Below are 26366 nucleotides of genomic sequence, written 5' to 3' on the forward strand. Positions count from 1 at the left end.
TTCTGCCTTTTTCTACTTTTCCACTGGCGAAAGAGACAAAAGGCTGATGTCGGCATCATTCAACAAGACCAGACGCCCCCTAGGCCTGGGGGTAGAGTGAAGACGAGACCGCAGGAACTCCCAGGAGGACTGGCCTGTCCACAAACAAGCAAGGAATTTAATGAACCCCCATCTCAATTCTACACCGTGGACCAAGGAGAGAGCGTGTGCATCGTCCATCCCAACACCTCGCTCCAAGGTGGCCTGGAGCCGGGCCTCCCCTCGGCAGGCTCGGGGGCGCACAGCGTCCCTCGGGTTCCCGACACTCGGCGGGCCCGTGCCCCGCCGCCCGCGCCCCTCGCCTCGCGCATCGTCTGCTCCCCGCCCCGAGCCCGCTGCCGCCGCGCCCGCGCTCCCCGGGGCCCGGAAGCTGGCATCCGTTGTTACCATAACAAACTCAATTGTTCTCAGCAGGGCCCCGGCAAATAAAGTCATTCATTACGGGCTCTCCCGGCCGCGGTGGGCTGCGCGGCAATCAGCCGGCCGAGACGCGCGCCAGCGCTGGAGCCTGCCGGGCCGGGCCGGGCCGCGCGCGGCCGCCAGCTGTGTGTGCCCGCGGCCCAGCCGAGGCCGCCGGCGGGGGCAGCGCCGGCCGCGATTAGTTTTATCTCGGAACGTCAATTGACTTATACTGATTGGCTTCCTGCCGCCAAATGTCAATTAAATTGCAAATGCTTGGCGGAGGCCGGGCGGCGGGCCGCCTCCTTCCCAAGGGCGCCGCGCGCTCCCTTCCTTTTGCGCCATGTTCTGACGCGGCTGGATTTCTTTCTCCTTCCACAGCGCGCAGAGACACTGTGATGCCCTCCTGGAAGACGTGTGCCCTCCGTTCCCGGCCGAGGGGCGCCCCGGAGAACAGAGCCGAGGAGGAGGGGCTGGCCTCTCGCCAGGGCCCCCGGCCTCTTGGAGAGGCTTGATTCGCAATCCCTGGAAATTCCTCAGAGATCTTGGCGTGTGACTCCTGGTGCGACCTTGAGCAAATCCCTCCCGCCCCGCTCAGGCCTGGCTTTCTTCACCGGCCAAGGGGGCTCGAAGGAAACGGCGGCTGGGGTCCTGTGTCCGGGTGTGCGGAGGGCGCAAGGTCTGGCGAACCCCTAACGTTCAGCTGGCTCTGACTCTGTGCCGAGTCTTTCATGGGCGCGGTCTCATCTCCTCACCAGCCCTCTGAAACAGGTATTATTATCCTCCTCTTACAGGCAAGACAACTGAGGCATAAGTTGGCAGAGTTGCCCCAGATCTCGCAGTCAAGGAGTGGCCGACTGGGCAGCCAGACTTAAGAAGCCTGTTGCTTAATTATTGTGCGCTGTGCTCACAGGGGGAGGCCCCGTGAAGACACAAGAAAGGAAAACGGACAAGGCACTAGCCTAGACCTGGCGCCGGGCACTGCCAAGAACTGTGCAGGGGTTTTACATCCATTATGGAATTCTCACAGTAACTGTGACCCAAGCATTATAGTCCCCATTTTACAGATGGAAAAACTGACCCTCGCAGAAGTTAAGGAATTTGTCCAAGAGCAGGCACTTGAAGTGAAGTCTAGGTATGAACTGCAAGGTATGAACTCTCATGCCTACATGGAGCTTTACCATTTATAAAGCACTTTCTTATGCATTGCTTCTTGCTGAGTTCCCACAAGACTTTGAGGAAGGCATTCTGCTCTCTTTTGCCAGTAAGAAAACTGAAGCCCAGAATGAGTTGCCCAAGATCACAGCATTCAAACCCAGGGCCCTGAGACTCAAAGTCTGGTGCTCCAAGCCCTTCCTGAAAGAGGCCTTGAGACAAGGATGACCTGGGCCCAGGCTCTGCTCTTGCCCCCTCCGCACCCTGCGGGGAGCTCAGAGGGGGCCGCAGTCATTCCTGGAGTCAAGCTGGAAGATGCTTAGGGTCAGGGCAAGAGCAGGCAAGGGGGTTCCCGGGAAAGAAGGCATCTACCCCCCCAGAGACTTGGTTGGTTGTCGTCCGCTGTCCCCCGTTAAAGCTCCCCCTCCGCCGCTTCTGCCTGGCCCCTTCAGCCTGTCTCAGGAGGGAAGTACACAGGTTCTTAACTGATAAAACGTGCCTGCCTTTAAAAGACACAAACCTGACCGATCATCCTTTTCAGAAAAGAGATGTTAGCGGAACAAAAGTACCATTCAAAAGCGCCGATGGCGTGTGTGTCTCAGACAGAAAGGAAGCGAAGAGAGGGAGTACGGAGGAGGGGGAGGGGGCACAGCAGGGAGGAGGGAGCAGGGAGGATCGGGAGCTGGGAGGGATGTCTGGGCTCCTGGCATCCAAATGGAAGACTCAGGGGGCAGGGAGCTGCCTGAGGGCCCACAGCAAGGTAGGGGCTGCCCTGGGGCCGGGCACCCGGCCCCTCCGGCCGCGTCAGGCGCCCTACCTCTGCAAGCTGCCCTCAGCTACAACTTGAATTGTTAGCTTCTGAAACTTGGAGCTCAGCTTCCTCCAGCATAAACTCGGGCGGGTACGTCTTTCTTTTCCTTCTGACCCTAGATTGAATAATCCTATTATTAGAGTTAGCAATATAAATGAAATCATCACTAACAAAGAGAGAAAGAGAAAATAAAGGAGCTGGGAATTTACAAAGCTCTCAGCAAAGTCTTCTTGAAGAATCTGGATTCAGGGTAAAAACTTGGCTCCGATGATAGAAATAATAATGGCTGGTATTTTAGGACTTGCCATGTGCCAGTGCTAGTCAAAATACGATAGGCAACATTTTTTAATTACCAGGAAAAGCAGGAATTATTATCCCCTTTGACAGATAAGGAAGGCGAAGCTCAGAGAAGTTAAGGCCCCCCGTCCAAGCTCATACACTGGGAAATGGAAGGGGGCTGGGCGCGAACTCAGGTCTGCCCACAGGGCTGCCCTGCACGGTCCACAGTGCACGTGAGATCAGCCAGCTGCACTGGAAGCTGAGCAGCCCGAAGGTGTGACAGGGAAGTGTGCACAGCAGTGCTGGGGGAAGCCTCAGAAATGGAGTACCTGCCTAATGGGGTACCAGCTCCGCCTGGCAGGCTGATGGGGATAGGGCAGCACTGAGAAAAAAGGTGGAATTGAAGCCCCATGTTGGAGGGAGCCAAGGACATCCCCATAGATGCCATCTTGTTGCGACCCTCCATGAGAGGCAGGCCAGGGTGGCAGGTAAGGCTAGTCTGGAGCCCATGGCCTCGGGGGCCAGTCCCAACACTACCACTGTAGAGCTGTGTGACCTTAGGCAATTTCCTTGATCTCTCTGAATCTCTATAAAATGGGGATGATAAGGGTATTGACCTGGTATGGTGGTGGTAAGATTTAAATGTGTTAATGTGAAATATATACAGTAAATACTCAATGTGGGCTAGCCACTATAGTTGCAGCTCCTATTTGGGGCCATGATCTATATATACCTGGAATGCATGTTCGGGTGAGGCAGAGAGAATGAAGCTGCAGGCCCCAGCATGCACATCTGTGCATGTGCATGTGTGTGTTTAGACTGGGGGAGAGCTCCCGCCCCTCGAGAATGGCTACCATGAGATCCTTTCTGTGGCGCCAGATAGCGCGGCTGGAGGATGGAGGCTTGGGTCAGGCAGGAGTGGGAGGATATCTGATGTGCCAGGCTCTGGGTTCTCATGGGCAGCCCACAGCCACTGACCAGAGGGGCTCCAGGCTTCTCTGACATCCAGAGCCCCTGTTCACGACACATTTGCTGCCGTGAACCAGACCTTGTGCTGGGCCTCAGGGCCCCAGGGCCCCAGTGGTGACCACTACAGACACTGTTCCTGCCCTCAGGGGGCTCACAGTCTCACAGGGAAGACAGACAAGCGACAGACGTGATCTTTTTATCAACAGGCAGGTGCTGTGTGCTGCAGGTGGGGCCTGCGGAGCCAATAGCCAGGGGTGAGCATGGAGGAATGTCACTGAGGGAGTGACATTCCAGGTGGATCCTGAAGTTCCCAGTGTCAGCCGGGTCAATGGAGGGGTGGGGAGCACGGTTTTCCAAGCAGTGGGAACAGCATCACACTAAAGGTACCCTTTACTGAGCACATCTCCTGTGTTGGGGGTCAGCCTGCACTTCACATGCATCACCTCCTTCAATCCACAGAACAACCCAATCAGAGGCACAAGTGATGCCCTCATCTTACACAGAGGGAGACAGAGGCTTAGAGAGGTCGAGCCACTTGCTCAAAGCCACACGAATAGGCACTGGGGGAGTCAGCCCCTGACTCGACAACCTGTGCACGTAACCAGTAGGCTGTGAGCAGGAAAGAACAAGTGTGTTCAAGGGAAGGGAAGAGGTTTGGCATGGCTGGAGGGCGCAGGAGGAGAGTGGAGAGGGACAGCTCGCGAGTTGGCCTCGTTAGAAAGTCCGGCTGGCTTCTGAGAACAACGGGAGAGTTGAAGGTGCAAACACTTCAGGCGAGTCACTGACCAGACCTGTGTTTCGGAAGTGCCTCTGGGGCTGCTGTGTGGAGGCGGGCTGTCTGGAGAAGTCAGGGACACAGCAGGTGGGGACCTGCCAGGATGCCACAGCAACAGTCCTGCTCTTTTAGATAAAAGGCTGAGGGAGATGTTACTCTAATCCCCACAAATGGGAAGGGAGTCACCCAAGGTCACACAGCTGACAGAGAAAGATCCTGACTCTAACTCCGCCTCCAGGGCTCTCTCTGGCGACCACAGAATGTCAGAGCCCACAGACCCTTAAAAATCATCTGTCCATGTTAGCTCAGCGACAGTCTTCCTCACACACACAAAAAAACCGTCTGTCCAAATCTCCATGTTTCCACGTGAGGAAGAAAGGCAGAGAGAAGTGACTTGCCCAAGGTCACACAGCAAGTAAGGGCTTAGAATAGAACCAAGGATTCAACTCCCAGAAAGTTTTCTATCAAGATGTCTGTGCCGTGGAGGTGAGGATGGACCCTACTGATCCCCGCAGCGATGGTCTCCCCTTGCCCTGACTAAACGCTGGCAGAGAAGCGAGACTCAGGCAATGGTCAGCCCACCTGGGCACTGCCACCCCCACCTGGCTCACAGATGGCCAGTCCAAATTGCCCTGTTACCCCCCACTTATCTCTAACCTGGATGGCAACTAAGCTGTCTTGGGTCAATGGTGCCACCTGGTGGCTGGTGCTGGGAAGTGTCTGACCCCTGTCACCGTCTTCCCTCCTAGTCCCTCCAGCCCTGCCTTCTGTTTCTTCTCACAGTTCAGTTCACTGCACCACAAGCGACCTTTCTCACACACATCCTTTCTGGCACCTTTTGTCCTCCCTCTCTCAATTCTTCCCAAATTACCTTAGGACATTCTCTTTTTCTCCCTCTCTTTCATTTTAGTCCATTACTCGCAGGAAGGACTAATGCAAATGATAAATTTGTACCGGTGAAAACGAAAACTGGAAATTTCAAAGTGAAATTAGACATACACGCACATGAGCGACCAACCACTGGCATTCCAGAAGCACCCAGAAGCCCCTATGGAATCAGAAAAAAGATCTTCTCTTTTTCAGTTGCCTTTCAGACCTGCTTTTCCTCAAATACCAAGAGTCGAGATAAATACCAAACCTACCTCTTCTTTATTTTAGTTTATTTTGTTTCATTCCTAATCAATGTCGTTTGCTGGGTTTTTCCCCACCAAAACCACGGCCCCGGTGGGGTCCCAGGGGTCTGCAGGCTAGTGCAGAGCTGAGCTAGGATGGGGAGATGTGGTTGGGTGCCCAAAGGCCCACTCCACAGGCTCTTAGGGAGCCCTGGGTCGCTGCAGTTGGCCCTGAAGGAAGCCTGCTGGAGGGGTCAGCCCTGAAGCCCTCCAGATTCCTGCTGGAAAGAAAGGAGCGGCCGAGGCGGTGCCTTTCTGTGGGAGCTCAAGCTTGGGGAGGAGCAAGGAGCACTACCTGCCCAGGCTGCTGGAGGGGGCTTTCCAAAGCCCAGGGTGTCTTGTCACTCTCTCCCCAACTCAAAGACCTGCTGTGGCTCCCACTGCCTTCAGGAGCTAGGAACAGGAGAAACTGACGGCACCTTTCTTTTAACTAAAATGACTTAACTGCTCTCCCCATCTGTGTGATAAGCAAGCTCCGAGTCTGCAGCAGCCTGAAGCAGAGATTCTCAAGGTCTAGTCCAGGGATCCCTGGGGGCCTCCAAGACCTTTTTGGGGGGTCTGTGAGGTCAAAACTATTTTCATAATAATGCCCAGATGTTACTGGCCTTCTTCCCTCTCACTCTTTCATAAGCATAGTGGGGTGTCCCCGAGGCTCTAGGATGTGTGAAATCACAGCAGAGCGGATACAGACCAGATGTGAGGACCCAGCTGCCTTCTGTTAAGCCAGACACTAAAGAGATTTGCAAAATCATAAAGCAATGCCACTCAATATTTCAAAAATATTATTTATATTATTTGTTTATTACCATTATTTTTAATGAATTAATAAGTAAATATTTTAAATTGTATCCATTTTAATTAACCCACGTAAACTAAAAAGCTCCTTGTGTTCCCCGATAATTTTTAACAGTTTAAAGGGGGTCACAAGACCAAAAGTTTGAGAACCACTGGCCTAAAATAATGCCAAGAGGACTTGAGATGGGACCTGGAGAAGCTTAGAATCTTGGTGCCCAAAAGAACCTTAGGAATCCTTTGATCCCATATTATAGATGAAGAAACTGAGGCCCAGAGAGAGGAAGGGATTTCCCCCAAGATCACCAGCAAGTCAGCCAGAGGGTCAGGCATGGCACCCAGAGCCCTGCCCGGGGCTCCTTCGGGGCCTCCTTAGCCTCTGGCAGTTCGCAGCACAGCGAAGTCCCTGAACCGAAGACTCTCTGCAGCCAAAGATTAAACCGCATTCCAAAGCCAGAGAGAAAGGATGTGGGATCTCCACCCCACAGGGCAGCGGGGCGCTTGGGTGGGGAAGAGAGCCAGTCCCTCCACCTTGAGTTCCAGGCTGCCCTGGCCGGAGGCCTGCCCACCACGGGTGGGACTCTATCCCCCTCTGCTGTCCCTCAGCTGACCCCACAGCTCTTGCTCTGGTTGACCCCAGAACGGACTCCCTGAGCTGAGATCCCCACACTGCGACACCCTGCCCCCTACATCACTGAGGGCTCCCCAGAACACCAGAGCACAGCCCCACGGGAAAAAGAGCTGGGGGGAGGGGGCCGCGGCCAAGCAGGTGCGCAAACAGGCGGGGGTGGGGTGGAGGGGCCTTCAGTGGCGTCGGCTCTCACGCCGGCTCTCACACCGTGAATCAAAGTGAAACTTGGGGACCTGGGGGCCAGGAGGAACCGAAACCTGACCCCCCACCCTGGGGACAGGCCCTAGGCACCAGGGAAAGGTCCAAGGAGCCCCTGGGATTGATCACCTGGCCTCAGGTCCTCTGCTTTACCAAGGAAGCCTCTGGCAATGGTCTGCCTGGCCCTCAGCTGAGGGGCCAGTGACCGCAAGCCTGGAAGGACACGGGAGAGTGGCCACCCAGCTGGGAGATGGAAACCCGAGTCCTCATCATCTCTGCCACTAACGCCCCCTGCGGCCCTGGGCCAAGCACGTCCCCTCTGTGCCTAGACTGCCCTATCTGGTGGGTGTGGACTCAGTGACCTCAAGCTCACTGTTCTTCTGGGCTACCACGAGGTGTGGCTCCTTGGCCCTGCCCTATCACCTCCCTTCCCCACCCATCTCTGGCCTGAGAGCCTGACTGCCCACTTCCTAACCACCCACACACCCACACGCACGCGTGCACGCACACACTCCCCTTTAGGGCAGGTCAGGGCCCTGCCTCCCACAGGCTTCAGCTGCCACACACTGGACTCCACCAGACTTGTTCTTCAGAGTCCACGCTAGGCCTCCGGAAGCCCGAGGGTGTCGAGGTGGAGAAAAGAGAGCAAAAAGCCAGAGCGAGTGAGCAGGGAGCACTGAGGACCACAGGCCCAGCGACCCAAGTGATGCGGCCTGATCAGATTTTTACTTTTCCAAGAAAAGCCACACAGCCGTATGTGAAATCTCCAGATTTTTAAATGTTGGCAACTAACTCAAAATCATTTTAAATACAGGGCAAGCAACTAAAGCATGACTACCAGGCTGGCGATTGCCACCTGGGTCCCAAGTGATGCCCTCCTGGCCCCTGCCCAGATAGGCAGGACTCAGGGAAGGGCCCGCGCAGCCTCAGGGTCCACCCCACGGAGGACCGGGGCGCCTGCTCTGTAAATTCCCAGGAGAGGCCGAGACAAAGCAGAGGGCACTTCCTCCCTCTCTGCAGAGCCTGTCTGGTCTCCAAAGCTCCAGGCTGCCCTGCTGGACCCAAGGGCCCCAGGGGGGCTGTGGAGGACTGATGGCCTCACACGGAAAATCCCCCAGGAAGCAGGCTGCCTCTGGAAACCAGGCCAGGCCAGCAGACCAGCCTCAAGGACGCGTTCCAGGCAGAGGGCCCTGCATGGATACTGGCCCAGAGACAGGGAGGCCCAGAGAATGCACAGGACTGGAAGCCCAGCAGGGACGAGGAGGGGGAATGAGAGGCAGCCAGGGAGGCCAGGGCTCACTGTCCAGAGCTGAGGCCTACCCTGGGGCATTAGCGGCTCAGCTGCCCCCGGCCTGAGAGGCTGATGGGCTTGGGCTGGGTGCTGGCGGCTTTCAACACTGGGGGCCGCAGGTTGACCTAGAATGGGGGAAAAGAGTGGGGAGAAGAAACTGAGATTCGTCCCACCAGATGGCAGTGGGACTGCTGGGATGTCGGGACGAGCCCTCTCCCTCCCTCTAGGTTTGCTGGGTTTCTGCTGTGGACCTGCTCAGACCCCTTCTCTTCTCTGAGCCTGTCTTCCCATCTGAATACTGACTTGGGATGACATGTCCTCGATGCTCTCGGGGCCCTTCCAGCTCTGACGGGGGAGTCCTGAGGTCCAAGCGGGGGACCCCACCACCAGCCCTCCCAGGCCCAGGTGCCTGTGTCCCACCCTCCATCCTGGAGGCCTCTACTGCCTGTGTAGCCAGGGTCTCTTCTCATGGAAAACAGAGGCTTGACCCTCTCATTCTTCCATCAAGGGGGCAGGGAGATCAGTGTCCTGAAGGAAACGGAAGCAAAGGAAAGTGAGTGGCCCTTCACTGTGCAGCTGACACCTGGGGACACTGTTGTTGAGTCCCGATGCCCACAGCAGTCGACTGTTACAAACAGGAAGTCGGTGGTGGGCAGATCAGCTAGCTCCAGCTGCCAAACAGAACTGTGGCTGGAGCCTGCTTGCCCTCGGCCTGTGACTGGCCTCACGCACTCAAGCCCCAGGCCCCCTCAGAGGCCGTTTATTAAATGCTTACTACCACCAGGCCCTGGGGCTCCCCCCTTGGTGGATGTGACTTCATTTTACCCTCGCAATAACCCACAAGGCTTGTGCCGCCTCTGTTTTCCATGACAAAATGGAGGCTCTGAGAGACTAAGTAACTTTGCCAAAGATTCCACCACAGGAAGTCCTCAAACTCTGGCCTGTGAGCCTGTGTCCTTCCCTCAATACCTGTGAGCTCTCCAGAGATCAGAGGTCTGTGGAATCTTGGTGCCACAAGGGCTGCCTACAACCCCTGACTCCAGAACCCCGGGCTTTTCCACACATCCCATTCCCTTCCGGCAAATCTGAGAGGGGTCTCTGCACCGTCTTCTCCAGGCTTCTGCCTTCTGTCCAGAGCCCAGGAGCAGCAGACAGGGTCTGAGTGTCCAGAGTCCTAAGAAAGGAAGGCCAGGGCCTGCCCACGGCCAGGAGGGTCCTGGGGCCTGCACGGTCTTTGGGCTTCTGAAACCCCTTCCCTCCCCAGGTTGGCTCCCGTGGAGGTCTGCAGAGCAGGGCTGAGCTGGGGCTGCCCACCTGGGAGAGACGGGGGAGAGGAAAGTTGGTAAGAGAGAGCAAGAGCGAACACAAGAAGAGAGAGAGAGAGTGAGTGTGTGTGTGTGAGAGAGTGAGAGAGAGTGTGTGTGTCAGAGAGAGAGAGTGTGTGTGGCAGAGAAAGAGTGTGTGTGAGAGAGAGTGTGTGTGTGAGAGAGTGTGTGTGAGAGAGTGTGTGTGTGAGAAAGTGTGTGTGTGAGAGTGTGTGTGAGAGAGGGAGTGTGTGTGTGAGAGAATGAGAAAGTGTATGTGAGAGAGTGTGTGTGTGAGAGTGTGTGAGAGAGTGTGTGCGTGTGTAAGAGAATTGTGAGAGAGTGTGTGTGTGTGTGAGAGAGAGTGTGTGAGAGTGTGTGTGAGAGAGCGTGTGTGTGTGTGAGACAGAGCGTGTGAGAGTGTGTGTGTGTGAGAGAGCGTGTGTGTGTGAGACAGAGTGTGTGAGAGTGTGTGTGTGTGTGAGAGAGTGTGTGTGAGAGAGTGTGTGTGAGAGAGAGAGTGTGTGTGAGAGAGAGAGGGGGGAGAGAGTGAGAAAGAGTGAGAGCTCTGCCAGGAGACGGAAGCAGGCGCAGAGGAAGTCTCGGTAAACAGGCCCCGCGATAACACTGCATGAGATGCAGCCCCAAACAAAAGCCACGGGGAGAGACACAAAGACAGAGGAGACAGACCCCCAGAAGGAGGGGTGGACACAGTCATGACAGGAGCCCCTGCCAGATGCCCCCAAACCTCCCCAGGAGGCTCTTGCTGGACGTGGCGTCTCCCGGAAAGGGCAGGCCCCCTCCGGCTCTCGGCTGCCCTTCCTGGGCCCTCCCCAGGCAGAGGGCAGGCCAGGGCCCCAGGCCGGCAATGCCACCTGCCACGGAGCCTCCACTGCCTGAAAAGAGGCTCTGCCCCCACGGGCCGCGCTGGCGCTGGACTGGGCGGCTTTCTGAGCTAGTGAAAGGCATTCGCACTCGGGTGACCCGGGAGTGTCCAGGGCCTTTCAACTCTGGGGGGATGAGGGGTGGGGGAGGTCGAGGGGACCTGAACGGGGCCCTGCAGACAGGCAGAAGGAGGCCCCTCCAGAGATCAAAGGCCCAGGAAGGAACAGAGGGTCCTAGGGCTGCCCTTTCACCCATGGCCGCTCTTCACAGCTCCGCCTACTCTGCCAAGCCCAGCCCCAGCACTGCTGCCTCCAGGAGGGAGGCACAGCTCCAGGCTCTGTCCCCTGGCTCAGCGGGATTCCCGAGGCCAGCCCCACAGCCTTCTCCATGAAAGCTCTGGGGTCGGCCCAACCAGAAGATGGAGCTGCTGCTCACGCCTGGGCAGCGCCCCAGCCTGGCCCCGCGCCATCCACCAGCCTCGGAGCGCCTCTGCGCCCTGGCCCTGTGCCAAGGGGCTGACTGGTGACAGAAACGCGATGTGGCCCCTGCCCAGTCAGGGCCACGAGGATGTCAGCCTCAGAGTCCAGGCAGCAGGAGGGAAAGACAAGTGGGCAGAACCACTTCCAGACACAGGGCTGTCACACAAACACTTGCCACCCAGATTGTAACAGGCCTCAAAAGTCACAGAGTCCAAACCAGAATGCCTTCCTTGGTTCTTCTGCCCCTCCTTTGTCCAGCCCCTGCTCATACCTCCAATGACAGGGAGCTCACTGCCTTTCCAAGATAATGCTTCCATCCTTGGCCCAGCCTGGGTGTGGTCTGAAAGCTGTTCCCTGCACTGAGCCCTAATCTGCCTCCCTGTAGCTTCCTTGAACCAGCCCAAGCTCTCCCTCAGAGGCTCTGGGGACCTGATCTGCTGACTGCGCCACAGAACGTTCATCTGGGATTCGGACACAGTGGCCACATCCCTAAGGCTGGTCTTGGAGGCAAACGTCCTGGGGAGAATCTTAGAATTTCTAGACTGAAAGGCCCTTAGCAGTCCACTAGTCTAACAGCGTTCCATCCTGTTTATTTTTGCCACAGAATTTCCTATTCAAATAGAGCTTTCTGTGGAAGCCCCAAACTACCAGAAGCCCTCCTGGTTGAGAGTGTCACTCACCCTCCTCATTAACGGTGACCCCTCTGCACGTGGCTGGGCCGGCCCCAGGAGCATCTATGAGCACCTGCCACGAGCCACGCACTTTATTCAAGCCCAGTGACCCAGCACAGCAGCCACCGGCCACATGCGGCTGCTGAGCAGTTGAGATGTGGCCAGTGTGACTGAGGAACTGAATTATTTGATTTTAATTAATTTAAATTCAAAAGCAGAAGCAGTGTAAAATATTTCTCCCTCAGTAAAGTGCCACTTCCTCTGAGAAGCCTTCCCAGATCCGTTTGGTCAAAATCGGCCCCTCGCTGCCCTGCTCCCCCTCTGGTGTCATCCCTGTGACAGCATCACCTCACACATGGCCCATCGAAGGGACCTCGGGCTTGCCAGTCTTGCCCACCAGCCTGCAAGCTGTGATGGACCGGTGCCACCCACCCCGCCCTGAGGCCTGGGCAGGAGAGTGGCCCTGGGAAATGCCCACAGGGCGAAACTCAGTCCCAGCGAGAGGACTGTGAACCAGAACTGAGCAAGTGGCTCCACCCTGCAGAGCCCAGGGCCCTCCTCTGAAAAATGGGGACGAGGACGCTCGGCCATCCTCCTCTCGGCCCTCTATGCCTCTCCCGCCCCCACAGCCCTTCCCTCAGGCTGCTGACGGCTCCCAAGAAAAACGCGGCACGGTCTGAAGCCTTTCCAGGCCGGCGGTTCCGTGTTTCCCCAGCGGCTGGCCCTGACCTTCCCTCCCAGTGCCATGCACCTGCCGGCCACGCCCTGCTGCTGGGAACCCTGCCGCCCACTGTCCCCAGGCTCCGCCCAGCCCCAGCCCCTCCTCCTCCAGCATCTCTCTGGAGGGCAGGGGGCAGCCGGTGTCCCCACAGTGCCAGGGCACTGAGGCCTCCAGGGCTCTCCAGCTCCTCCCGAACCCCGGGGCCACACCAGCTGTGTGGCTTTGCCAACATCAAGGAACCCCCCCCCCCGGGGCCTCGGTTTCCTCCCCTGTAAAATGGGGGTGGCCATCTCTGCCTCCTCGACTTCCGCTAAAGCAAGGATCCGGGGACACACGGAGGGAGGGTGAGGAAGGGCAGTGGCGCCACGCAGCAGTCCTCCGACAGTTCGCGGGCTGAGCAATCTGCCCTCGCCCTCTCCGCTCAGCCGCACCGGCTCTCCGTGATGCGCGGCGGGGGTGCGGGCGCCTCTGGTTGCTGCTTGGGTCTCCCAGTCTTCCCAACCCTGTAAGCTTCCAGGACCATGGAAGCATTCTCCCTCAGCCCCCAGACCACAGAGTGAATCACCTCCCAAGCCTTTTTGGGGAACAGGGCTCAATCATAAATTTCAAGGAAGAATCTCAAAGATCATCCAGTCATGTTTCTGATTCTTGCATTTTTTGTTTTCTTTGAGGACGATTAGCCCTGACTGCTGCCAATCCTCCTCTCTTTGCTGAGGAAGACTGGCCCTGAGTTAACATCTGTTATGTTAGTCCTGAGCTAACGTCTGTGCCCATCTTCCTCCACTTTATATATGGGACGCCTGCCACAGCAGGGATCCAAACTGGGGAACCCCGGGCCACCAAGAAGCAGAAGGTGCATGCTTAACTGCTGCGCCACTGGGCCGGCCCTGATTCTTGATATGCTTATACAGCAGCCTTGCAAGTAGCCACCTAAGCTCTACTTACATACTTCTAGTGATGGGTTGCTCACTACTTCCAATGACAGCTCCTTTTTGCCCTAGACCACTCTCATATTTACAAAGTTCTTTTTTACACTAGGCTGAAACCTCCTCTGCATCTGCCACACTCTGGCCTTTAGGCCACACAGCAAAGTCTCATTGTCTTGCCTTCTCCCTCAGCCCTCCAAATACCTCAAGGCAACAATCCACTCCTGCTCATTCTTCTCTTCTTTGTGCCAAAACATCCCTAGAGCCTTGAGCTGCTCTCCAGATCCCTCTCTATTCAGGTTACATCCATCTGGACACATCCCAGTTTGTCACCGTTCCTCTTTTTTTCCTTCTTCTCCCCAAAGATCCCCAGTACCTAGTCGTATATTCTAGTTGTAGGTCCTTTTAGCTCTGCCATGTGGGACGCCACCTCAGCATGGCTTAATGAGCGGTGCTAGGTCCACACCCAGGATCTGAACCAGCGAAGCCCTGGGCTGCTGAAGGGGAGCACACAAACTTAAGCCACAGGGCCAGCCTCTGTCACTGTCCCTCTTGAGGTCAAGACCCTAAATGGGCCACCGTCCTCAGGAATCATCTGAGCAGCACAGCACAGTCTAGACTGACAAAACCACATTCTAACCACTCTACCCCTTTTAAAGCAGCTGGAGAGGCTGCCAGTGACCGCTGATCAGAGGACCGAAAGCCAGCAGAGCCCTCCACCAACACGGTACAACAACCCCCTACATCAGGACCTGTTTGGTGGTAAACAGATTTTTTCCTTTCTCCAAAATTCTCTGCCGGGGTCCCCCTGTCTCTGAGGGAGCCTTACACAACCCAGCCTCCACCACGACCAAGCACAGCCGGGACCCAGCTGGGGCACATGTGCTTTGAGTCCAGGTGACAATGGGAGAAAGGATGACACCATCACTCCATAAACCAACAGAGATGGTGGGCCACCGCCTCCTGCAGTGACACAGCACAGCAGCCCACTGAGTTAAGGACTGCTGACACGTGCTCCGAGTGCCAGGAGCAGGGGAGGGCGGGAGGCAGGGTCCAGAAGCCGAGGACCATCCCCACACGGCTCTGAACAGAGGCTACAGGCCCAGCCTCTGGAACACGCAGACCACAGGCCAGGCCACTGCTGGGCTGACTCAGTTTTCTAGTTACAGATCTTAAGTACTTAGGCCCGTGCTCACGAGAACATGTAGCTCTTACAGGGAGCCGAGAAAGGAATTGTGCCGAGGAAGAGAATAATTGAATCAAGATTTCTGTCACGCTGTTCTCAGGCCTAGACCACCAGCGTTTTTCCCTTTCCTGACTAAGGTTTTACAGACTCCCAAGGGGTCGTTTCTCCTCTCAAACCCATTAATGCCAGCCGGCACTGGCAGCCTGTCCAGGGAAAGAAGACCCGTGTCCAGGACGGAGGCGGCCAGCTCTGGAGGCCCAGGTGGCACATGGACAAGCTGAGAAAAACCAACCAGGAAGACTGTCATCTTTGTAATCCTCGGGAGGCCCTGCATGCCTTCCTTCCAGGCCCAAGGCCAGAGACGAGATGATTACGTGTTAACTTCTTCAACGGCCCCCATCACAGCTGCTGGAGGCCTTCTCCTGGGAGGCCCTCAAGAGCGCCGTGGACCCCTCCCTGCCCTGTGTACTCCTCTCATCGCGGAACACCCACGCCTCCCTCGCCCCCAGGGCTCCCCCATAAAGGGGACAAGGTGTTGTGCTCTTGCCCTCCGCACCCCGCCCTCAGGCATCATATCTCCACACGCAAGCTCTTCTTAAAGGCCACAGAGCTCAGGCCACAAGGGCTTTGCCAGGCCCACCTTTCTCCCCAAGGGGTGAGGATGAGGGAAGCCAGCCAGAAATCCACACCCACAGCCAGCTCCCTGCCTGGCCCTCCCAGATGGCTCAGCCTCTTCCCCATGTCCGCGGGTCCACGGAAGGGCCTGGGGACTACTGTGCTCTGCAGCTAAGGGGATGCTCAGTGGGCACCTTTGCTTCCACCCCTGACTGAGCGCCCCGATCACATTGGTCCATCCCGGACAAGGCTGCGTGGGCATCTCTTACCTTCATCTCTCTTGCGCTTGTTGGTGTCAGCACTGGGGGACGTGATGCCCAGGATGCCGCTGATGGAGTACGAGGAGCCGGCTGAGTCCGTGCTCACCGACGACACCTGCGTCACTGAGCCCGTGGACACTGCGCAGAGGGAGAGGGGCAGTCAGGGCCCGGCAGCAGGTCTGTAGGGGCGGGACTTCCACTGGCCAAAACCAAGGCAGTCACCCTACACTGGGCTGAATGCGACTGCAAGCGCGGGGGCGCAGCGTGTGTGCAGAGGACACTCGCCTTACGGCAGCAGCCACACCTGGGCCAGGAGAGCAGACCCTCGGGCCATTGGCCCAGGGTCTCTGCCGCTGGGGGGATGAGAGGGGAGGGTGGGCAGCGAGAAGGACTGATGGTGCAGAAAAGAACATGCACCAGACAGTGTGGGAAGGGCACCAGCTCAAAGCCCAGCCTGCCCCAGGATGCAGGAGGCAGAGGGATGGTAAAGAGAGGGGGCTGGGGCCACCGCCAGCCGGCACTAAAAGAGGCGCAGACTTACTCATTAGGCAGGTTCATGCCCTGCGAACATAGCCACCCATCCACGCAGACGTACATACACACACCACACACAGAGCCAACAAAACGCCAATGGCCCACTGTCCCTTTTTACAGTTCCTCACTGTCTTTTCTCCTTCCAGCTTACCTGGATTTTAATTTTAATTATATAATATTGATATAGTACTATATATAGTATACATAATAATGTTTTCTGGGAACTCACTCTGCACCAGGCATTCCTGAGGCATTATCTCATTTAATTCTGAGAACAATCTTGTAAGCTAGGTCATGTTATTATCCCTTTGGAAAGACAAGGGAACCGAGGCTCAGAGAAGGTAAGTGACTTGCCCAAGGTCACACAGCTAATAAACGGCAGAGTGGTGACTGGAACCCAGAAACTACTGTCTTAGCTCCTACAGTAATCTGCTCCTCACTAATTAATAATGAAAAACAATTAGAGAGTCCACATTAACGCAGTGCTTTTCATTTGCTGCTTGCGACAACCTAGAGTGCAAGTATTCATCCTCATTTATCACACGAGGAAACTGAGGCTCCACAAGGCAGAGTGGTTTGGTCAAAGTCATCTGGCTAATAAGCAGTGACACCAGGACCCAGCCTGAGGTCTACTGACGTGCAGCCTAGACTCCTCTGCCCAGAAGTGTGGGCAGAGGCGGTGACTTACTGCGACTGAGGCCAGGTCTCTCGGTTCCTAAGGGCAAGGACGGGGGAGGGGAGGCCTGCACCAGTTTCACAGGAACCAGGCCCACCCCACACCGGCATCCCCTCAAGCTGTGCAGCTGAGTTTCCATTTCTGGGCTGTGGGAATTCTCTCTTGGTTCATTAAAACCATCACGGACACATCCCCTCGGGCTCTAACTGCTGGGGGCGGTGGTGGGGCGGCCTCAGACTCTAAGCTAGGAAATGACGAGCAATGGTGGGGATGGCGTGAGAAGCTGTTTGCTGCTTCCCTGGGAGCTCCTCCCGCTCCTGCGCCTACAGACCTGGTGGGAACAGTGCCTTTCTTCTCCTATTTGAGTTTGATTTTAGATCTTCCTTAGGAGACACAGAAGTAGAAATCATTAACTTCTCTTTTCCTCCACCAGAAGAAGCTCCTCAAAATAGATTTATGCAAATCCCTCAACTTTTTCTGTCTTAAGGTGCAAAGAACAGAGGAAGAAAGAAGATCACAAGTCACTTGGTACTTTAAACACCAACTACTGATGACCACAGCTCACAGCGCTGACAGAGCCGGTGGTATTGGCTCCAATACTTTGCGATTGTGCTCAGCTCGAAAGACCCAGGTTGCAATTCTGACTCCACCACCTCCTGGCAATGTGACCTTGGGCTACTGACTTAACGTCTCTAAGCTTCCGTTCCTCGCTCCTCAATGCATTGCTAACGTATAAGGGGCCGCACACACATAAGATGCAGTTTTTATAAAACTTTCTGAGACAAAACAAAGCATTCTGCTGACCAGCAAGTAGAATGATTCCTCTAACCCAACTGAAAGAATATTGTCAGTTGCTCTCAGTTTGATATTCATGCTACGTGACCTGAAATAGTTAAAGCCACAAGTGAAATCTCAGCCACAAGTGCGTCCCCGGGGAGCCTTCCTCAGCCCCTTCGCCCTGCTCAGCAGAGCTGGGGGTTCCCTCCCTCCTGCTCCCACGGCACCTGTGCTGTCTTCTGAGCCTTCTCTCAGTGTTTCGAAAATTTCTCTCTATCACATCCCGCATAGGCTGAGAAGCCCTTGAGAATGGGGATTCTGTCCTGCCTCCCTTATAACATTACTCTCTCAGGCCTCCGTCTGCACAGCAGGTGCTGAGCAGCCCTTTCTGCATGGACCACTAAATGAAGACCTATGTCAGGGCAGGGAGGAATTCTGTCTTACCTCCATTCAAAGAGGCGACCGTGGAAAATCAGGGACCTCAGAGAGCACCTGGTTTGTGCCCCTCTGTCCACAAATGGGGAAACTGAGGCACAGAGAGGTGAAAGGATGTACATAGTTCACTGGGTGAGCTAATGGCAGAGCTGGAACTATAAGTCAGGCCTCTGGCTGTCCCCCGTCACCGTGGGGAGTTCAAATCTTCAGTTAAAGAAGGAGCGAAGGTGTGGAGATGTCCCACAATCTGGGGCGTGATCAAGCAGAACTGACAGGGACCGTGGCAGCCATGACTGTCAAAGGCCTGCCGAGTGGTCACCCGCTTTCTTCTAGCAGAATAACCCACCCCCAGCTGACCAGAGCGTCTCCTTTTCCCAAGTGGAGAAGTAATATGCCTTAAATAGACACATGTCTTTCTCATCTCACGATCTCGGAAGAGAAACCTCTGAACTCTCGAGTGGAAGGAGCCAGGGCTCCCATCCCGAGACGACGTCCCTGCTCTGGGGCTACGCCCGGCTCAGAGCCCACTGCGGCCGCGACCGTCTGCGGAGCGCGTGGGACTGAAGCGAGACAGAGAAAGTTTGGGAAGTTTTGCCACATCTTCGCTCAAGACTGCAAGTGCACAAAGACTTGTAGAAGGGCTGGCTGATAGAAGAAAAAACACATTCAAAACTACTTACTGACTAATGATGCAGAAAATGTTATGAATAAGTATCCCTTTCTTGATTTATTACTTTAATTATCTGACATTCTATAGACCCCCATTAGTGGATTTTTTTTTTTTTTGGCTTAGATTTCAATTTTCTGTCTCATGGTGAAAGCTATTTATCATAATAATCAGTAAAATTCAAAACCTTTTAGCAGTATTTATAAAATTCATTTACCAGGTTCAGCCCTTGGAGAATGACAAAGAAGGCGCATTAGTACGTGTGCCGAAGTGTTTTATACAGAATTATCTGTCCATAAGAATGATTAAAAGTTCTTTAGAATATTTGGAGCCCATTAGATTTTCAAATTTTTTTTACAAGTTCTTCTTACCTATGCTGTGGCTGGAAGCCGGCACCGGCTGGTTGGGCGGCTGCTGCACCTTTGTCCGGATGATCCTGTGGGCAGTTGGGAAAAAATAAGTGGCTGTTTACCATCACGGAGGAGAAGAGGTGTCAGGCAGCTGTGCACGGACGACCAGAACACCCACGTCCAGCTGGGTCACGGGTCAAGCAGGTGCAGAGGTGGGGGGAGATTAGGAACCCAGGCTGGGAGTTAGGGGTTGAAAGAGTGACGGGCTAACCCCAACTGAGCCCCTCCCTCCCCGGCCTTCTCTGGGCAGCGTGCCCCCTCTCCGGGCCTCAAGCGCCTCCTCAGCAGCAAGACGATGACGTGCTGAGGTTGTGAACAGCCATGGCTTTCTCAGAAGCAGCTCCGGCTCCGTGAGGAACTCACTGATGACACTGGGGAGTCCCAGGACCTCAGCCCCCGGCTGTGGGATGAAGGGACTGACCCAGGTGACATCTCTGTCCCCTGGCAGCTCTCATGCTCTGGCGTCTCTGCCTTGGAGAGCCACAGGAGGAGTAACATCCCACCTGTCTGTCGGAAATTAGCACGGAGGGAAGCTATGAGTTGCTCTGAAACCAGAGAGGATGCATTTGTCCTGCCAGGAGCGGCCTGGCGTGGCTTTGCCAGGAGGAAGCCTGCCTCATACAAAACTTCATGCAAAACCCCATGCAAAGGTTCCACAGGGCTGGAAGCCAGGGGTGTCCTGGTCTGTCTCTCCAGAGACCTAGCTTCAATTCTAATATGAACTTGATTGTGCCCCTGGGCAAGTCCATTCCACTGTGGGCCTCAACACAATGAGGGAGCAGAACAGACCACTCTGCTTGCTTTAAGTAATCAAATCCTTTTCGCAAACGAAAAAAAAGATCTTACAGAAGTCCAGTTACAGAAAAGGGACAATAGTGGTCCTGCTTTCTCCCTTTGCCACCTGGCAGCTCTGATGTCCTTCTTCAGAACCTCGGGCTCTGGGAAGCTGAGTTTGTACATTTTCCCCAGGCCCTGTGCGTCAACCAGGGCAGGGCCAAAACTCTCTTTGGGGTGTCCAAGAAAGTTCCTTCCCCGGGATTTGGCAGAAGGATGAGTGGTAATGAAATATTCAGCTTCCTTGGAAAAGTTCTAATCCAGCCTCCAACTACCACCTTTTAAAAGAATATTACTAGAATTTTTCCTAATCATAAAAGTACTCTTTGCTCATTGTAGACTATTTGGACAAAGAGTATAAGAGGACATCTAAAACCACATTTCTGTGTATTTCTTTTACGGTAGCATTCCTGTGTAGATTTGGAACTATTCATTTTTTTCGTAACAAAATCAGGATTCAACCACGTCTGCAGTTTTGTATCCTGCTCTTTGCACCCAACATTATAGGAAAAGCTTTTTCACCTTCCAGACTGTTATTTCTGGAAGTTCGTTTCAAGGCTGTACTGCGCCCCCGGCTCATGCAAATGGAGAGAAGGATAGAAGTGGCAGATGTCTCTCCTTCACCTCATCAGGCTGTGACCTCCGCCCTCTGTGATCTCACAGCCCGGCACCAGGCACCGAGGGCACTCAGTGGCCTTGGCTGGCAGCCTGGGATGGACGTTTCCGCTGACCCTCTGGAGCCCAGGCCACTGGAGCCTCCAGGGCCCTTTGCCCTTTTCTGATGAGTCAGCGTAAGTGTTGCCTCAAATGTATTGACTGTTTGTTTGTTTGTTTTCTCCAATATTCAACCCACTTAATTTAACTAAGCAAACAGGGAGCATCTTGACAAAGATGGGGAGTGAGGTGGTCTTTCTGACCACCTGGAATTAAGCTAGCATCTGACCTAAGTTTTGTATTTTTGTGTATGTCACCTTCTCTGTATATGTGTGTGCCTACAGAGGTATAGCTAGATAAGTGGATATATGGATATACCAGATATAAATGTAGTTTATCTATATTATGGCTTATGTATATACAAATATATATGGTAAAATATATTGTAACTACTTCCCATCGAAGTCCACCATAAAGTTCTAACTTTTCAAAGCATTGACAGCTATTAAATTTGTCCATAAGTAAAGCAAAGAAAATTATGTTTTCCTTATTTTCCTTTTAACTATTGATAAGTCATTGGTAAAACATCATCAATTGTTATAACTCACTGAGAGGCAGCCGCGGCACAGTGAGTAAGTGCAGTCTCTGGAACCGGACTACCAGAGTTTGAATCCCAGTTTCACAATCCGCCAGCTGCATGACCTTGGGTAAATTACTTAACCTCTCTGTGCCTCAGTTTGTTTGACTGCAAAATGGGCCTAAGAATCAGTCCTACCTCACTGGATTATTTTGAGGACTAAATTAATTAAGTACTTAAAACAGTGGCTGCCGCATAGTGGGTGCTCAGTAGATGCTGGCTATGACCTTCAGTGGTGTCTTCATAAAGATTAACAAACAGCTCCAGCCTTAAAAGGTTCATATTTTCCACAGATGCCGTAAAAAGACATGGGATTCCCTGGGGAGCTGGGAGCGGAAGGCAGCCATCCCACCCGCTATTCTAAGGCTGCAGCAGGGCTGTCCTCTATGGGCGAGAGCAGAACCCCCGGGCACCCTCCAGAGCCGCCCCTGGGGATGGGGATCTTGCCCTTCTGCTTGCAGCAGCTGCCAAGTAAAGAGCGAAGAGCACATCTTCCACTGAGGACAAACGGTAGCGGGAAGAACAGGACTAATCGAATCATAGCAATTCTAAAAAAAATTAAAAATAACAAGCAAGCGTCAAGACTCATCACCAGAAGAGCCACACTCAGGACCTTTTCCAAACCAGAGACGGCCAGAGCTAATTGGCAGTTAACGCAAAAAGGCATAGCCTTTACTTTGCTGAGCATGAGCATGATGAATATCCTACATGGGCCAACAGAGATGGGAGCTCAGCAATCAACCAATTCCTATGAACGAGGAAACTAAAGCCTAGAGTGTTCAAGTGGCTTGCCCAGGGTCACACAGCAAGTCAGCCCAGACTCCCAGCTCCCGTGCCTTAGCGCTTCTCTTTGAGCCTCACTCAGAGGAAATAGTCCCTCCACTAAATACTTCCTATAGGAGGCGTAAAGCCTATTTGGATTCAAAATTCATTGAGAATCTGAGGATTAAAACTTCAAGGGCCGAGGGCCGTTTAAGTACTACAGACATTTGTAAGGATCCCATTTTAACATCGCCACTCCTTGGAAAGGCTAGGCCTTCTCACCACCCCTCCCCAACACACACTTACATTGAAGGAGAAAGCAGTGGTGCCTTAAAATGAAATGAGAAGACAGAGCTGGGGAAATCCCCATGCCTACCACACGGATCACACTGCCATTGGTGCAGGAAGAATCTTGGGCCATCAGCTGTGCTAAGAATCCCAAACTAGGGCTCCAGCTGGGCCATGCTGGGAGAGGGCCCACAGGTGCCGCCCAGCCTGCCACTGAGGTGGACAAGAAAGAGGGGACGGGGACTCAGCCTCGGAAGCCTCGCCGCCCCAGCCCGGAGGAGGAGCGGAGTTTACAAAGTGTCATCTCTGACCAGTTTGGTGTGGCCTGCACAGTATATTCATTTTTATTTTAATTAGTTGCCAATATATGTAAGTTGGGAGGTTTCACATAAACACATGGATTTCTAGCTTCTCCTGAAAAGCCAGAACACCCAGCAATACTGGCCCCACATTCTCACATGACAACGACCAGTTGGTACTAAATACAGCTGTCCCTCTAAACTGGGAATGCCACTCGCCATCCTCATCACTTGGTCCCTGATCTAGAGCCACAGGACTGAACAGAAGAAGGAAGGCTCCGTTTGGGTCGGCTCTGGCACAGTCACCCCCGACTGCAGTCTGGCAGGTTCCAGGAACCTCTCGCACAGGTTGTGCAGCATCCCAGCTTGTATAGGTCCTTAAGAAGCCACAGAAACACGATGGTTTGTGTCTCTGGAAATCTCCCACAGCCCGACAGGACTGGTCAACCCCTTGTCAGTCATGGTTTCCCAGGCTGGTCCCCTAAAAGACAACAAGAAGGCACATACTTCTAGAGATGGACAATGGGGATGACCCACTGGCCACCGGAATAGCTGCACTCCCTCCCTGGCTGGGCGAAGGAAAAGAGTGCTGCTCAGGGAGGGAAGTGCCGGGAGAGGCAGCTAAAGGTGCCTCTCACAGGACATCTGCAAGACGGTTCTTTAGAAGCTGCATCCATCCGTTGGAATGCAGTGGGAGCTTTGCCTTCACATGGAAATAAAAGTGTGTGCTGAGATGGCTCAGGATCTCCAGGCGTGGGGGCGCGGCAACGTGAGACTGTCTCGGAAATGGAGTGGGAATGGCCACTTCACTTCTTCTTGCCTCCCTTCTCCCAGATCCTCATTCCATCACGGGCAGAGTTCCACAGGGCGGTGGGAGAAGGACACCAGCCCTCCTCTTACCATGAGGAGACCGTGGCTCTACTCGTTCTCCAGCTCAAAATCATCATTCCTCTGCAGCCCCGTCTGGGCCACGGTTTCTATACCCGTCACAGGGTGGAGAGAACCCTTGAGGGCTGTAGGAGACCACAGACGTGAGAGCACCTTAGAGGCACAGCCAGCCAGGCCACCGGTATGATCAGGACACCCAGGCAGCCCCTGAGGCTACCCACGGCCCCAGCAACGCACCCACAGCTCCAGGGACAAAGCACCAGCTGATCCACGACTGCCCTCCACACTCCCTGAGGCTCCCCCTTCACAGCCGCCACCACTTCTGTACCCACTGTGCCCTCGTTACTTCATGTTTCTTTCAAGTAACTGACTTTTCCACTTAAATAGACTTATCTTATAAGGTAATATTAGTTCTTTACTATAAATGGGGGAGTGCTTATAAAGTTGACACTCACTGATTTTGTGTGCTAGTTATATATCTCTAAAATACATATAAATAAATTCATCACAAAACAATTTTCATCCTTGTATTACAGAGGCTGTACGCTGGAGCCTTGCAAATGACTTCTGCTTGTCCTGCAAGGCATTTTTTCATTGACGTTAACTGCCACCATTTAAAAATATACAGATTTCCTATATACGAACACGCATATATACATGGACACATAAGTCCTGGCTTCTCTTTAAGAATGGAAAAAACCTGCAACCACTGGGCCACATTCCTGGCAGCATTCGGCTGGAGCTGAGAAGCAAGTGCCCCTTCGATAGGGCTTGTGCTCTCCAGTTTGCCACAGACCCAACCTTTCCCTATTGCCTTATGCCTGGTCTGCTTCACTTGTTGCCTTATCTGCCTAGCCCTACACAGGCATTAGAGTTTGGGACCCCCACGGGTAACCTACAGTTATCTTTTGAACCACCAATTACATACACACCCTACAGCGGGGAGTCTGTGGGCTCCCACAGCCTAACCCCAGGTCCGGCGGAGACCCCCTGTGGAGCAGGCTGACTAGGCAGTATGTGCCTCAGTCTACATTAGGGCGTTTGGAGACCTGGGGGAAAATCCTGTTGCTTCGTGCCATGGAAATCCTGCAATGAGCCAGGAGTAGAGAACTCACCAAGCGCCCTGGAGCCCCTCACAATCCAGAAACAGAACAGGAGCTATTTCCCTCAAACCTACCACAATTGTGGCTACCTCCTCAACAAGTCTGTGCCTAATTCGGGCAGTCCAGACCTATAAGCACATGCTGGAATCCCACTCTGGACAAAGAGGACTTCTAGAACAGAGACTAAGACACTGTGTGCCTGGATCCCTTCTCTCTTCTCGGCACCGTGCATGATGTCAGGGCTGTGGTGAAGGTTTGCTGAGAAACGAAAAACAGGCTAACGGTCCATGAGAGAGCAGGCCTCAGCATGTCAACACACATACTCACACAGTGACTCTGTGCATCTGAGTCAGCACAGCAGGAATGACTGTGGGGACCAGGCGGATCTCAGACACATTCTAGTATGACTACCTCTTCCTGCTGGGGGTGAGGGATCCCCTGTCCCAGATAGGTTCTGCGCTGACAAGGGTAAGGTGTGACCTTGAAGAAATGGGAACCACTCAAGTTTTCGGTCTGCTGCCTTCTCTTTTCTTTGTGGAGTTTAGAGAACAATCATTTCTGATTGTCTTACAACTTCATCCCTGACTCTACGGGTTTCAGTGGAGTGGAGACTGCGCCATCCACCATGGAAAACTTTCAGGGATTTCTTTTAAAAGCTCTGAGAGCTCTGCTAGATGTATCCTGGGTCAGAGTGGAGAGGAGAAGGAGCCATGCAGCTCCCAGGAAGATCCCAAGCCTGGTACCCACGGTATTTCTCTGGGTCTTTCTATCCATGGGTGAGATCTGGGCCAACTGGGGAGAGGGCAACTCCCAAACTCCACAGCATCTCAGCGTCCCAGATGTCACTCCTGGAGATCACAGCCCCACGTCAGACCCACCAGGGCCACGGGCTCAGAGACAGGAAGAGCTTTGTCAAGGTCACACTTCGAGTTTACGTCAGAGCTGGGACAAGGGGCTCAGTCTCCCACCTCCAGGTCAGAGCTCAGCTCCCCACACTCAGTGGCTCAACCTCTGCCCAAACTAGATGCAAGAACGTTCTTCCTGGGAAGCTCGGAGATGGACCAGTGCTGAGACCTTGAACCTGGGCTTGCAAGGAAGTGACACTTGTGAAAGCCTAATCAGGACAATTCACTAAGTGCTCCACACACAGAGTTGGGTGGTGAAGGGAGTGACGGTAATCACTCTGGGCTCAGAAGAATCTCAAGCAGCCAGGGTGTTGGCATGGCCTCCTCTCCCTGGGCCGAGGACTCCTCCCACCTTGGGAAGAAGAAGAGAATAGCGATAGAGAGATTCATCCGGCCCATTAGCATCCCTCCGGCCGTGACCTCTAAGGGGCTTTGGTGAAAGGAGAGACCAGATCTGTAGGGAAGGCACACACAGAGTCCCCAGGATCCCCCACTCCACCCAGATCCCTAGCCCCCCAGGCATCAGCCCCTCACCTGTTGATGGAACTGACGCTGGGCACGGTGTCATTGTCACACACGCGTTCTGCTAGCAGCCGGTCCCTGATCTCCCAGGCAAACATGGTGGGATTTTGGCGTTTATACTCAGCGATTTTTTCCACCACTTTGGGTGTGGCGACCTTTGGTTTGGATCCTCCAATTACCCCAGGCTTGATGCTCCCCGTCTCGTAATACCTAAGACCCAAGGAGAAAGGAGCTTAGCCATGAGGAACCAGCAAAACGGATATTGGCAACAAAAGAACAGACTACTCCATCCAGAGCTGCAGTCCAGTACAGTAGCCACCAGCCACATGAGGCCGTTGAACATTGAAACTTGGCTTGTTTGAATTCAGATGTGCAGTAAGCATAAGATACACACCAGATTTTCAAAATTCAATACCA

General features: G+C 54.1%; 1 protein-coding gene across 4 annotated transcripts in view; it reads right to left on the reverse strand.

Annotated features, from left to right (window-relative positions):
* PAX5 (paired box 5) overlaps positions 1 to 26366 on the reverse strand; it is a 186672-nt gene that overhangs the window by 141106 nt on the left and 19200 nt on the right. For all 4 annotated transcript variants that reach the window (XM_070250370.1, XM_014735872.3, XM_070250371.1 and 1 more), the window contains 3 exon segments: positions 25962 to 26159; positions 19019 to 19083; positions 15568 to 15696 (listed from right to left, as the gene is read on the reverse strand). In XM_070250370.1, coding sequence (XP_070106471.1) covers positions 15568 to 15696; positions 19019 to 19083; positions 25962 to 26159 — 392 coding nt within the window.

The sequence above is a fragment of the Equus caballus genome, chromosome 25 (assembly GCF_041296265.1).
Source record: "Equus caballus isolate H_3958 breed thoroughbred chromosome 25, TB-T2T, whole genome shotgun sequence".
Taxonomy (NCBI): Eukaryota; Metazoa; Chordata; class Mammalia; order Perissodactyla; family Equidae; genus Equus; species Equus caballus.